Source organism: Acanthochromis polyacanthus, chromosome 14, assembly GCF_021347895.1.
Source record: "Acanthochromis polyacanthus isolate Apoly-LR-REF ecotype Palm Island chromosome 14, KAUST_Apoly_ChrSc, whole genome shotgun sequence".
Lineage (NCBI taxonomy): Eukaryota > Metazoa > Chordata > Actinopteri > Pomacentridae > Acanthochromis > Acanthochromis polyacanthus.
The window spans coordinates 27,139,610-27,154,837 of NC_067126.1; the positions used below are offsets into that span (position 1 = coordinate 27,139,610).

The 15,228-nt window shown below is 39.6% G+C and overlaps 1 protein-coding gene across 4 annotated transcripts in view; it reads left to right on the forward strand.

The window, feature by feature from the left end:
• The window catches only part of LOC110957562 (E3 ubiquitin-protein ligase SH3RF3), a 112,861-nt gene that overhangs the window by 52,423 nt on the left and 45,210 nt on the right, over window positions 1–15,228 (forward strand). For 3 of the 4 annotated variants that reach the window (XM_051958867.1, XM_051958866.1, XM_022203620.2), the window contains exon 2: window positions 14,325–14,600. In XM_051958867.1, coding sequence (XP_051814827.1) covers window positions 14,325–14,600 — 276 coding nt within the window. Of the gene's footprint in view, window positions 1–13,553; window positions 13,836–14,324; window positions 14,601–15,228 lie in introns of those variants that run through there. The other variant, XM_051958868.1, reaches the window with a different exon arrangement.

Consider the following 15,228-nt stretch of genomic DNA (forward strand, 5'->3'; position numbering starts at 1 on the left):
AATGCCTTTTGAGAATGCCTTTTTACATTGGTCACAGAGCAAAGGCAACAAGTCAGCAGCTTCAGCCCTCTGTCAGCGTCTGCAAAGGATGTGTTCAGGCACAGTTCTGCTGTTTAGTTGCGGATTTTCACTCAAAGGCCGGGACACAATCGGTGTGGCTGCACATAAAATACAAGGTTTTAAAGTTGTAGCCTGTCATGATGATTCAGATCAAAGGTACACGTGAAGCGTTTCTGTTGCTTATTTAGTAAGATAAAGACAAATGTGGTCTACTGTAGTTGATTTTGGTAGCACACGTCCTGTTACAACGGACAGTGAAGTATTGTTGGTTTCAGAACACAGATAGGAAATAACCTAGCATGTAATACGGTGCACACTTCTAGCTTGAGCAGCAGTCTGTTCGTCTGGTTCACTGCTCCGGGTTCATCTATCATCAGATCTGTCTTTCTTTTCCTCTGAGGAACAACACCGACGATATGGCAGTTTCCAGTTATAGAAGTCAGACGCTTGTTAAGAGCAGGGAGCTCGGATGACTGCTGACCCCCTCCAGAGGCAACCACATTGCAGTTTTTCCTGTGCACAAAGTCATGTTGCACGGTGCCAGTTTTGATATCGAAACCAACTTGTCCTGGTTTACAGAAGAGCTCAGCTGTCGTTCTCCTGTTTTTAATTAGCTAAACAACTGTACATTAAATTCTGGCTTGATGGAGATAAATGCAGATTAAATATAAAGAAACAGACAACAGAAAGGGTTAGAAGTTAAATATCACCTAATCTGTTATAAATATTGTGAAGGTCTCTGAGTCAGGAGTCGTGGTGCTGTGATGTGCAACCATTTAAAAATTTCTCTTATTGGTGACAGCAGTCCTTTGACCAAACAATAAAGGCTCAATTTCCTCCAATATAGCCTCAGCCTCAACAACAGCCACCTCTATTTCACACTCCATGAAGTTTTTTCTTTGGAACCACAGTATTCTCCATCGTCCCTCACAAATAAGTGAATGAATTTACACTCATAAATATATTTATATGCATAACGGTGTTTACATGCACTGTTTTATTCAGATTTATTGTTGTAGTCAGTTAGAGTGCAGATGGTTTTGTCAATCACTTTAAGCAAATGATTTGTTCAGTCTGAGGAATCTGTGAAATATTTTTTTCTGAATGAATCCGCTGGTTTACACATGCGTGTGTGTGTGTGTGTGTGTGTTTAGTGGAAGTGTTTAGTGCTTTAGTAGAGGTCAAGAAAAACCCCTGAGTGAGAAATACCCCTCAGGAAGGATGCCAGACATTTCTCAGGAGGCGTTCTCAGTCAGGCACACGAGATGAGCTTTATTCAAATCAGTTCCTGGTTCTGAGTCTTTTGTGAACGAGGCACAGCTCACTGCACGGGCAGCAGAGAGATTCAAGATGTATCCTCAGGACACCATTGATTGGCTGATTGATCTTGTGTAATGTTTCACGGAAATGCATCCAGTAGTTGTTGAGATATTTCAGTCTGGATGAACCTGGTGGACCGAATGATTGACAGAGCAGAGAGACTGCTATTGCAGCAAAAAATAGCTTGTTAGCTTCTATTGACAGAAAGCTAAAGTAAAAGTATAAAAAATATTGATGTTTCTCCTCAGCAATCTGTCTGTTGTCTGCTGGTGAGGAGGTGCACAATGCAGAGAACTCAATATGGTCAAATAAACTCCTGTACACGTCTGGAGTTACCGTCATCTCACAACAAGGTGTAATGTAAGGCTAAAAAAAGTGGATCCATCACAAACCCAGAGTGCAGCTGTGCTGTGCCGTGCACATTCTCCAGAGCAGCAGATGCCTTCCCCCTTCTCACTGCCAACCTGCTCACTGCTGTGTTGAGACCAGCTTTCTTTTTCTAGCATCAAGGTTTTTTTTGTAACCTGATTGTAACGTAATTAATCCGTCCTTTTGGTGGAGACACATTCTGTTAAGTATGGGCTTGATTTACTGTCTCTAAGGAATATGAGGTAAATAGAATCCATGCATCAAAGCTGCTGTCTCTATAATAGGGGTCCCATGGGATTAGGTAGTGGCTGGATAAAGATTGTGGCTCTCAGGGGTTCCATTATTAACTCTTTCCAGTTGCAGTGCAGAATGACCAATTTGTCTGTGTCGATTCTCACTCATCTGGGTCATGATGATCCTAAGAACCAGAGTGAAAAAGCAACTGGGCTTTCAGTTCTTGTAAGATTCTCCTACAGTTCTCTAAAGCAATAACATCTTCAAGAACCAAAAGTCCAGTTACTTTTTACTGTAGACAAACACCATCAGTATCACTGTTAAGGAGAGTGTAGTACTGCAGTTATTTGTGTCTGATCAGTTTCATTTAATCAGGCTAGAAAGAACCCTGAAGAGAACCTGAACTATTGGTGACATGGCATTTAACCAGATGACTCACAAAGAAAACACACATAAATAGCCTCTTAAATTGCAAACAACATTGCATAATTTCTCCAGTTCAGTTCACTTACTCATTATCATAAAGTAGAATGTCTGCAACTTATGCAGCAATAGAAAAACTGAGTGATTCTACGGTGAAAAAACAATTTAGAAAAATAATAAAAGTTACCGCAAAGCATGAAAATCTTTTGCTCTTACTGCTCTCAAGATATTCATAGTTGTGCATCATTACTCTCAACATCACTTTAAAAGTCAATATAAATGCACTCCTGGGTTTCTTGTTTCTTCCAACAGTCTGGTAAAGGTACAAAGATTAAGACATGAGTTAAGTGGTATCAGTGAATTGAAAAGCATAAGCAGAGTGGATGTTGCAGGATAACGTCCAAGCACAGAAATCTGCTTCCTATGGACTCATATGCAGAGCTGAGGGTGGTTGTTATTATTGATATAATAAACTCAGTGTGAGTTTGTCACATAAAGACTGCGTCCACACTTCGACATTTTCATCAGACACAGTACTGTGATGCATTTTAGGAAGCCGAAATGCTGCTTTAAGTTTGAAAGCTCCTGTATTGCTTAGTATGGACAAGCACAGATGGTTGATTTTGCAGTGTTTGCTTTGTTGCTGGGTTTTGTCAGAAGCTGCTTAGCTTCCCCTTCTTTGTCATCACCGTGCCACATATTTGTTGTACAATGACTCCTGATCCATGTTTTCTGCCACCCTCACTCCTTGTCATTACTTTTCTACCTCTGCAGTATTTTCTATAACTAAGCAACCAACCTTCTGTTTCCTGTCTACACCAGCACCTACACACTCAGTGCACTTAAATAATACTTTTAATACTTTTACAAGGCTATGTGTGCCTAGATGAGGCTGATAAACTTCATGTTTCCAAAAATCTAAAACAAGCTTTATGTGCAAATGCATGCATGAGGTATTTATATGTATGCTCAGTATGTATGTCTACCTACTGGATTTGCAATTAATTGTTCTATTTGTGTTTGATCTGCAAGTCTCGATGCAGACTTCCCTTAATGTCTAAAGTTGTCTGATTAATAAATTCTTGCTTATTAATTTTTATTTTACCTCACAAATAATTGGGATGACTAATTATTGCAATAAACGTGTGTCCTGCATGAAATGTGTTAAGAATGGATGAATCTGGTGTCGGACGAGTACTAAAAACCGTCAACTACTAATATAAATGTCCCTGATCTGGTGGTGCAGCTTTAATCAAAAAGATTTTTTTCCCTTTCAATCAGAGGTGTCAAACATACGGCCCGCGGGCAAAAACCGGCAAACCAGAGGGTCCCGTCGGGCCCACAGGACGACTTTATAAAAATTTAAAAATTACAGAGAAGACATTAATTGCAAATTGTTAATTTGTAAAACTATAAATTTAACAGATGTGTTTTGATCATAAAGTAAAATACTAGATTGCCCATTGTTCTTTAGTCATTCTATGTCTTATTTTTGTAATATTTTGTCTTGTTTTTGTTGTTTTTTTTTGTCTGACTTGTGTGGTTTGTCTCATGGTTTTCTTGTTTTGTTTCTCATTTTTGTCATTTTGTGTTTCATTTTTGTAATGTTTTGTCTTGTTTTTGTTGTTCATTTCTTTCATTGTATGAATTTGTCATTTGCCTCACATTTTTGATTGTTTTGTTTCTCGTTTTGTCATTTTGTGTTTCATTTTTGTAATGTTTTGTCTTGTTTTTGTTGTTCATTTCTTTCTTTGAATGAATTTGTCATTTGCCTCACGTTTTTGATTGTTTTGTTTCTCGTTTTGTCGTTTTGTGTTTCATTTTTGTCTCGCTTGTGTTTTTTGTCTGATTTTTGTCATTTTGGTTCATTTTTTTTGCATTTTTTGGTCTCATTTGTGTCATTTGTGTCATTTTTTGTCTTTTTTGTCCATTTTTATCGCTTTTTTGTGTCTCTATTATTTTATGTCATTTGTCTCATTTTTGTCACTTTGTGTCTCATTTGGTAATATTTTGTCTTCTCTTTGTTGCTTTTTTGTGGCTTTTTATAGATGCACTATGATCTGTATGTTGTAATGTTTAAATGATAAACTGAGGCATGTGAACATTTTCAGAATGCAGTTCTTTGGCACTAAAACAAAGGAAAAACTTTGGAATTGTGGATATTTTTAGGATATTATGCTCTGATTTTACTGGTCCGGCCCACTTGAGATCAAATTGGTCCAAATATGGCCCCTGAACTAAAATGAGTTTGACACCCTTGCTTTAAATTTTGTACAGATTTTCATGTTGCTAAGTTCTCCTCTTGTACAAAATGAAAAAAATAGATTTTGTAAAGCAAAACTGTTGTTGTCTTTAGAGGAGCACAGGATTTTGTATCAACACAGAAACAGCTTATGGCTATCAGTAAGCTTTCTAAAAGGTGCACAGTGCACAACTCATCTATCCATCAACCACGACATGTTTAGGCTGTGTGTGTGTGTGGTTGTCTCACAGGGTTCTTGTTGAATGGAGCAGTGAGTCCCATGTTGGACAAGTCACCTCCCTGTACCTTATGGTCACAGAAGACACACACACACTGTGAGACTTAACAGATGGGAGTCTCAGCAGTGGTAGATGGAGGGACTTGTGCATTTATTGTATATCCCCAAGGGCTACACACACACATGCGCACACGCGCACACACACACACACACACACACACACACACACACACACACACACACACACACACACACACACACACCTTCTGTCCATTGCGGAAATCCACAAACAGTAATTACTGCGCCGCAGGGGTGGTGAGTAGAGCCTTTTGAATGTGTGTGTGTGTTTTTGTGTTGGGACTGACAATAATAATGTGCTGCTGACAGGACACTAAAAAACATCTCAGCACACTTGTGAGATCCAACAGTCCTGGTTTGGTTTTTGCCATTCACACGCTTCTACTTTCCTCACACACAAAATCACAGCTCTGGAAAGATTAGTTTCCCTTCTCCCAGTGGCGGCAGTCCTGCAGGAAACCATGGGGGAATTTGAAAGTAATGAAACCAACAGAAAAAAAACGTATTCCGACTTATCTTACAGCCTTCTTTAGTGATGGGTTTGAAACTTTGTCGCCTCAGTTTTATCGTTCATTTGTGATAGAAAAATGCTGTTTTTCTGACACAGGCAGACTGATAACGCACAAACCACTATAGTTAAAAACAACAACACATCATAGATAAGTTTCAGCTTTTTAATCCCCACCGTACTCGCTTGCTGTTAATCTTGTAGGTAAAGCAGTTTTCCTGGATTGCCAGGCTGTAAAAATTTAAATTAATGCAACCAACTTTGATTATGGAGAATGCAATTTTCTAAGGCGGATTGCCAAGGAGATTTTCTTATCCCCTGCTCTGCTAGAAAAAAAAAGTAAGAGTTTAAAATGTAGCTCTTCTACAAAACTGCAGCTGGAATTGGCTTATCTATGGTATTTTATTTATATATTTAGTTTGGATTTATTTGTTTTATTTTATCCGGAACAAAGGCAAAGTAATTGTTAAGGCTGTTACACTGATCTCTAATGAAGATGGCACATGTTGCAGTTAGACTGTATATAAATAAATAATTCTGTATGTTTATCCATATGATTTGACCACATTCAGATAATTACATGTCTTAATTACAGAGAAATTTCCATCTTGTAAGTGAAATGTTGTGTTTCTGTGCTTCAAGTTCACATTTGAGCTATAAGGGACGAATTACAGAAATGTTACCAGATCCTGACAGATTATTAGATGAGATTGTTACTGTGGCTCAAGGTCCTTTTTGCACAAGATGCCAATAGTAAACCTGCTGGAACGTTTATACAATACAGTGCATGTGTTAAAAAGCTTTTTCACTGCTGCAGTGACACAAAGAAACAAAGTTATAGTCACACAAGTAGCACAGTGGGTGCCACGAAAGAGGCAGAGAAGAAAAGAACGAGGGTGAAGGAAAAGTTAACATTAAGAGAAAGGAATGAGAAAAAAAAACACACTGAATCATAGATCTTTGAAGTCTTGTTCATGTACTTTCCCCAGAAATTCACTGTTAGCCAACACTCAGTGAAAGTATGGTCACCGCTGGGCTGAGAGAAACAGCATCTTAGTCTAAAAATCACTAAAAGATAGATTTAAGGTATCCATTAGCTCACGCTTGTGGCATTGAAGATAGATGAGGAAGCAATGTACAAAAAATGTGCAACATGCTAATAAATTAAAGTCATGACTGCCAAGTGATAGTGGCAGAAAAACTTCCTTGAAATGTTTGATACTTCCAATGACGGCAGATTGCTTTTATGTCATCCAGTCATATCACAGGTCTCTCTGAAAAAGAAAAAAGGATTTATTTGTTTTGTAGTGTGGTCATATGTGCACACAAGGCCTCCAGAAATCACAGAGAAAGCGCTGTCATTGGCTTCCTGTATGATGAGAATATAGTTCACTTTGCCTTCAAACTGCCAGCAACAAATACATGTCGACTCTGAGACCAAGCTGTATTTCAAAAATTAATTGGTTATATATCAGAATGATACTCCATCAGAGGAAGTGGTAAAGTAACAAACGGCTTGCTGAGATATGGCTGTTCTCTTCAGGAAAGTGACAGACATTGAATGACCTTCCATTTGTTGGCTGCTGAAACAACCTCTGCTCTCACCTGGCACAGGTTCTTCACAGCTCTGAAAACACTGTAAATGTCAAAACTGGACTTAATTACCGTATATTTAAAATCAAACTTTGTCTCTTTTATTGCCTGAAGAACTAACCAGCATTGTTTAAAGGGACTTGAAGACAGCCCATGCCCACACAGTGTCCTTTGACCAGGACTTGGATTGAAACAGTATTTAGGTTGTGACAACTTAGACCAACAGAATCGACCCATTGTTTAGATTCAGGTTGAATCTTTCCAGGTGTAAAATATAGAACTCCTACATTCAGCCTGAGCCTCCTGCCCCAGGCTTAGTGAAGAGAAGCACAGCAGCCTGCTTCTAGTTTTAGATGATCCCCTCAGCAGAGGGAGCACAGCGACCTTCCTATTCCCTCCCTCCCATTGAGCAGCAAACACAGCAGTTCCCTGATGAGGCCCTCCGGCAGCCTCTAGCACCTCTGTTTGTTGGCCCAGGGGAAGAGAAATAAAGAGTGAACAAAAGTGATGAAAGAGAGGAAGGTTGGAAACGAGAGGAAGGTGAAAATAAAATATCATGAGAGTGAGAAAGGATAAGAGGCTTAGAGAGAGAGGAGAAAATGAGGAAACAGGAGCACCGGCGAGGAGATGCAAAAACAAGAGAAGTGAGACTTTCAAAGGGAAATGAAGAAAAAGACAAGTGATGCAGCTCTTCTTTTTTGTCCTCTTTAAATGTCACATTTCTGTCTTCTACATCTTTGATACACTCACCGTCCCCATCCACCAACACCCTCAGTGCAGACAAAGTGGTCAGGAGCACTGCTCTTGCTCTTCCATGCTGCTAGATCAAGGTCAACCATGTCTCCTACCGTATATGCACCTAATTTCCAACAGCAAATATACTGTTCAGGAAGTGTAGCACCACTCAGTTGCTGTACAATGTTACAAAATGTCAAGAATGATGACAAAGTTAAGGTAAATCTAACTGTATGAGTTGATTGCACATATACAGCCAAAAACCATACCTCTTTTCAGTTTGGCTGCTAGTCCTTTCAAAGTAGTTATCCAGCAGCGAACAGTGCTGTGGCTTTGCTTCAAATGCTGTGTAGAAATGGTGTTCTGAACAGTTACATCTGCAATCTTACTATGAACCATCAAAGTTGTGCAGAGGATAACAATTAAATTCCCAGTTAAACGGATCCAACCTTCATGTTGAAATCATCACTGGTAACAAGAATCAGATCTATGACTACGATCCAGAGACCAAACAGCGAAGCCTGCAGTCTCCAGGTCTGTGGAAGGCACATTAGGTCAGTGGCTTGTTGTTTTATCAAACATTCACGGGTTCAAGCTTCATGAATTACTGTCCCAGTGTCAGACTGCCAACAAAGAGTTTTACTATGACGTCCTGAGGTGTCTGAAGGAGGTCATATAGTGCAAAAAACCTGAACTCTGGTGTGTGCTAAGGTGCATGCAAGTTTTTTGGACTACATCAACAGTTCCTGCCACTTCCTGCTCTTCTCCATAATGAACCTCAAGTTGAAGTGTTGCTGTTTGACACAGTGGAGCAGACTCAGCACATGCTGCAGATGGTTCTTGAGACACTTAACTAGTAAGACTTTCAGAGTGCGTTCCAAGCGTGGCAGGAACGTTCAGAGCAGTGTTCGCTGCACAAGAGGACTATTGAGGGTGAATAGAGATCAAGCTTAAATTAGGCACAGGTTTTGATTTTTATAGGTGCAGTCTGAACTTTTTGATCATCCAACATATTGCTACAAAGAAAGCATTTCAGCTCCATTTTTCAGTCATCTGCCTTTCGTTAATCTTGAACAATATCTGCTAATCAATCCAGCTGTCTGGAAAGACTCTCCTTTTTCTGCATTTTGCACATGTAACTTGTGTATTGAGCTCTGAACTAAGATGACTGGCTGTGCCCCAATACATCCTGTGCAGACACAGTTTGAGCACCAGAGCTGCTGCTGCTGCTCACAGCACTCCCAGCGCTTTGTGGCAGCAGTTTACTGAAGGCTCTGTCTTGTTTAGACATGAAATCAATTCCCTCTTGCACAAAGAGGAATTCCTGCAGGAATGGTTATCCCAGTTTAGTTTGGGAGAACTTGGCTGGCCTGTGAAGAGCCCTGACGTCAATCCAGTGTGCACCTTTGGGAAGTCGCTTGCATTCAGACTGTGAGCCAAGCTTCCAACATCAACACCAGACGTAAATGACTGACCATAAAGTAATGTGGAAAGCCTAAACCTGATAGAGACTATTTGCCGCAGTAATAGGATGAGAAGAGTGTAGCGTTCAGGTGTCCATAGACTTTGTTGATATTCTTTTGCCCGGAGGTGCTTTGTAGGGTGTCAAGTGGCAGATATGTGATATAATAATTGCAGGAATTGGTAGAAGTAGTAGTAATAGTTTAAAAGCAGCATTACTACTGTATTTTTTGTTGTTTGTATGTCTGTGCGTTTCCTCTTATTGCGTCACCACTGATCTCACTGGAGTCAGGCAGTGGAGCCTCAGGCTGTTCTGTTCCGTGTAGCGTCTGGGAAGAATCAGTCTATATGTGAGTGTGGAAAATGTGTGTGTGTGTGTGTGTGTGTGTGTGTGTGTGTGTGTGTGTGTGTGTGTGTGTGTGTGTGTGTGTGTGTGTACTTGTTTCTGCTATACCGGTGGGGACTTTGACCTGACTATTTGCTATAAAGGTGGGGACTTGTCTTACGGTGGGGACCTAAAATGAGGTCCCCACGGGTGGCAACACCGTTTTCTTGGCCATGTTGTTGTTAATAAAAAATGTAAAAGTGCAAAAACGTTTGTTTAGGGTTAGGCATTGATTTGGTGATGGTTAGGGTTAGGGTAAGGGTTAGGAGTTAGATATGAATGGGAGTCAATGGTAAGTCCCCACCGGTATAGAAAAACAAACATGTGTGTGTGTGTGTGTGTGTGTGTGTGTGTGTGTGTGTGTGTGTGTGTGTGTGTGTGTGTGTGTGTTATTGTAAACACATTCTTTGTGAAGAAAAGACGTTTTTATTTCATGCATTTTCTCTTCTGTTTCACGCTGCTGTTTGTTTACCTGGATCTTCTTTAAGATAAACTCCCTTTCAGCACCGGTTGCCGTCAAGAACATGTCCAGTATATTAAGTGTGTGCTGAACGCTGCAGTGTTTGTTTGTTTGTTTGTTTGTTTGTTTGTGTGTGTGTGTGTGTGTGTGTGTGTGTGTGGTGGAGAATGTAAATACAAGTGTACTCTAGTGATGAATATCTATGTGTCACTGGTTCTATAGAAATGTAGCTTAAATCTCATCTGCAGGATAAAAAAATGGCCTTTTCAGTGACTTTTAGAAAAAGGAAATTGTCAGTCTGATGTCCACATCTAACATGAAGATCTTTATTCAGTGTGTATTCCTGCATCTTAATTGTCTCCCCATCCCCCTTAGTTACTGTTGCTATGCTCATCAAGCTTTCTTTTCTACCCTTGTTACATGGGTAGTTTACAGTGACAACAGTGATTCAGGTCAGTTTTCACACAACAATTCATTGATTTCACACAAGTATACAAATGCAAACTTATTATTCCTGGCTGATATGATAGCATTTACCAGTTGATATTTCCCTGCTGCAGCTGTCCAGAGCTGCAACAGTTAATCAGTTATTCCATTGCTTGTGAACTATTGAATTAACTGACATTTACTTTTCATACTCGATTATTCAGATTGAGTCATTTTTAAAGAAGAAATAATCCTCTTTTTCCAGCATCTTAAATTTGAATGTTCGCTGGTTCCTTGACTCCTCTGTGACAGCAATCAAGACTTCTTTGGGTTGTGGACAAAATAAGACATTCGATGCTGTCATTTTGGGCTTTGGGATACACCAATCGACATTTTTCACCATTTTATTAACCAAACAAATAAGTAATTAATCAAGAAAATAATCATCGGGTTAATCGACATACAATGTAATTGTTAGCCACAGCCTCATAGCTTGCTAGTTAATTAAGGTTGCAATTAGTTCTCCAGCAGATTCATTTTAAAGCCGTGTAAGTAACAAGCTCATAGCTGCAGCTGATGATCCATGTAGTGAGTGACATTATGTGACGCTAAACAAAGGAGCAGCATTGTTCTTCTTTAACATTGTAGAGCTAGTCTTACTATGATTACTATTAAAAGTCTAAGATTAGACAATTCCTTCTAACATAAGCCTGTTTGTTTGGCTGCTTGGCTTATATACTTGTTCAGTGGGTTTTCATGAGTGTTCACTTCTCCAGATTCATTTTTGATCTATCGCGACATGAGTTGCGATTTTTGTGGAAAAGGTTAATTTTGCTTCTTTTTTTTCCATCTAAAAAGGCTAGTTCCCCCTTACACCTGGAGGATACGATTTATAGACAGGACCATCTCTGTAGCACCACAACGCTTCATTATTTTCAGTATTTTGTGACATAATTTACCTTTCTCAGAAAATTGTAGCTCCTGGAATATGGATATTGCACTGTCCGTATTCAGATTTCTACAATATTTTGATTAATTGTTCAGCCCTGGTAGAACTGCTAATAATATATAGCATGCAGCACAGTCTTGTGTTAAACATCTTTCCCAGTTTTCCTGTAGCTCTCCCTCCAGAATTTAAGAGTAAAAATGATAAGTGAGGTTTAGAGTAAGGCCGAGGTCAGGCTGAGCATCTCATAAGACAACTATTGTTTGGTGAGAGGTGTACGGTGTGCAGGTGAAGAGAAAGGAACACATATCAACTGACTTATAGCCTATTACACACAAAATAAAAACAGGGCTTGGAATGATGTTCTCTAAACGGCATCTGTGTCCCTAGAAACTGATGCAAAATGTTGTAAGAAACAAGACACAGCAAGCCAGTTTACGGTATATGCAAATGTTAATTCTGTTTTTTCAAACACCGTTTCAACAAGTAGAGCTAAATTACAACGCTTGGCAATCCTGCAGAGCCTAGTTACATAGTTGCAAAGCCGTGACTGGACAATCACTGTTCAGGGAGAGTTTTTGCAAATGGTCAGCTGAAAATGCATCTGAAGTGCACTGATTGTGTAATAAAACTGCACCACCACAAAATGAGTTCAGTGCAACATTTTGATCATATTCTACATGTATCTTCATGTATCTTTTTGGGCAGAGTAAATGTGGCAGCGTGTGACCGACCGTCCTGTACATGTGATAAGTGAGACACCGCAGACCTGATTTTGATGAAACGTCAGGGAGTCATGCTTCACACCGTTCTGGCATTTTCAAAATTACTATGTTTGGCCCAAGGTGGGAGCAGCAATTACCTGGCAAACATTTTAATAACCAGTCATATCTCACATACTGCTGGGGGGGAATAAAATGAACCTTGGAGCGCATATCCAACTATCCATGCTCTACAAATTTGTCTCCAGGGCCGACAGTTTGCAACATATTGAATTTACCACTGTTTTGAGTTGTTTCAAGACCTTTTTTTGCCCTCAGGCCTTATTTGTATTATTTATTTACTGATCTCTGTGGGAGTCGCTGCCTCATTTGCGCCTTGCTTCTAATGTGGGGTATCACAAATGTTAAAATGAAATTCAAATATATTCTTTCTGTCATATAAGAGACTTCAAACTGATTTGTTCCAGACGTGGCACAAAGGCACAGTCTCCTGTGTCTTAATAGGAAGAATATGATGAAACAGCTTTTCACTGTAAACTTTCAACCCCAAGGTTTGTGAAGTGTGGTTATCTCACGTCCTCTTTCATCACAGTGACACTAATGCTTTTAATCCTCTGCAGAGGTCTCGAAATGCACTTAATGGTGCTCTATGCAAGACTTTTACATAAAAAAACCACACCTTTCACCTAGCCTTTTATGTTAATAGCTGTGGGACTGCAATACAGAGAAACACCCATTTCTCACTGAGACCATGTTTCCAAGTTGAACTTTTGGAGCAAAATGCAAGAAAGCAGCATGTAAGTGCTGTAATGTAGCGACTCCTGACCTTTTTAGTTGGTCTTGTGCTTCCTAATCATGCAGGATATGGTTTTAGTGTGGATATTTGAGTTTTTCCCTTCTCAGATTGTTTAATTCGAAACTCGATAAGATACAGACATCTAGTGTATCAAATGAAAAAAGGAAGAACACACACACTTGATCAAATGAAAGTCATAAGTGTTAGCCTTCGTGTTGTCCTGCGGGTCAAAATTGACCCGTTTTAATGTTTGAAAATGTGGGAGAAAAAAGATATTTTCACAGTGAAACTTCTGATGTCCACATTTTCAACATTTTTGGTGAAATAAAGAAATGTTGAAAATGAAAAATGAAAAACATTAGAAGTTTGACTGATATATATGGAATCACTCTAGATATTCTTTGGAAGATTTCTATTCATTTTTTGAAAATATTTACAAGTATTTTCTTGCCAAATTTGGGGATTTTTAAAAAAAAATAAAACCTTTAAGGAATTATTGGAATTTTCTTCCTGAAGGTTTTGCAAATTTTCAGACGATTGAGGATTTTTTTCTGAATTTTTTGATTTTTTTCAGAGAAGGAAACTATATTTTTGATGCCTGTAAATGACAGAACAACAGAAGGGTTAAGAAACAGCAATGTCAATATGTCTTTACTGTCTTTACAGTGGCTGCACAGTGGATGGGTGGTTAACACACTCGCCTTGCAGCTGGAAGATCCCTGGTTCGCATCCCGGCCTTCCTGGGATCTTTCTGCATGGAGTTTGCATGTTCTTCCTGTGCATGTGTGGATTTTCTCCAGGTTCTCCAGCTTCCTCCCACAGTCCAAATACATGCTGAGGTTCATTGGTGACTCTGAATTGTCTTTAGGTGTGAATGTGAGTTGTGAATGTGCCCCCAACAACCCTAATGAGGATTAAGCGGTGTAGATGATGGATGGATGGATGGATGGATGGATGTCTGAACAGCAGCTAAATCAAAATTCTGACAGAAATCTGCAACTTCAGGCCAACAGCAAGCAATTGAAATTATATTGTGATTATTTTAGGTAAAAATTTCACCTTCACTCAAGAGATGCTATTGTTTTTGGCCAGGTTTGGGTATGCCTTTTCTCTGGTAGTGCGTCTTATTGTTCTTTATTTTCCTTTCCTGTTTGCTTTTCTAATTAGACTCAATATCACTGAAAACACAGGCGGCCCTCAACGCTCTCTGGAGTATGAATAAAAGTCTAATGAATTAATATTTACTGCTTTGTTTTGATGTCTGTTCTAATGCTTGCATAAACAAGAGTTTGTACTGTGCTAAGTGTTTGCATGTGTGTGTTTTACAGAACATCCCAGCGCTACCTTGCGGTAAAGCCCTCTACTCGTATGAGGGTAAGGAACCGGGCGACCTCCAGTTCTCCAAGGGTGACATCATCATCCTGCGGCGCAAGGTGGACGACAACTGGTACCACGGCGAGCTCAATGGTTGCCACGGTTTCCTGCCTGCTAGCTACATCCAGCTGCTGCGTCCCCTGAGCCAAACTCCACCGCAGGGCAAAGCATTGTACGACTTTGAGGTCAAAGACAAAGACCAGGATAAAGACTGTCTGGCCTTCAGCAAGGTAACACACACATGATGTACTATCTGACACCTGAGGACACTGTTTTTCTACCACACGCAGGATAAATGTCTAAAACAAAGACAGACTGCGTGGATGAAGCCGTGGAAAGATTTAAAGGATTGATGTACTCAGGATTTAGAGCAGCAACAATACTGTAGTTGAAGAAAACACTTATCTGTAGTGTTCAACTTGTCTGGTTCTTTGTAGGACACTAATAATTTATTGGTCCTGACTCTACACTTCAGAGTGGTTCTCAGACATATAAATCTCGGAAAGGGGTGAAAAAATCGAAGCTCAACTAACAAATAAAATCTGTGTGCTGCTGCTGCTACAAGTAATATTTTTTTTCTAATTCAAAATGACATCAAATGGGAAAATCTGCGCTATTGCCAGAAAGTCCTGTAATCAGCTGAAGTGGATATATTCAGAGGAGACATGTCGTCTTTGTGGTGGCGCAGAAGTTTGTACATCTGTTGACTTTAAAAACACTGAAAATGGGTACAACACAGAAAATCAGTTGCATTGTTTTTCAAAGTGCACATACTGGCTGCTACTTAGTTTCATCACGTTATGGATTTATTTGAAGTTGAAGTGAGTGTAGTGTTTTGCTTTATTCTGTCTCGCTTTA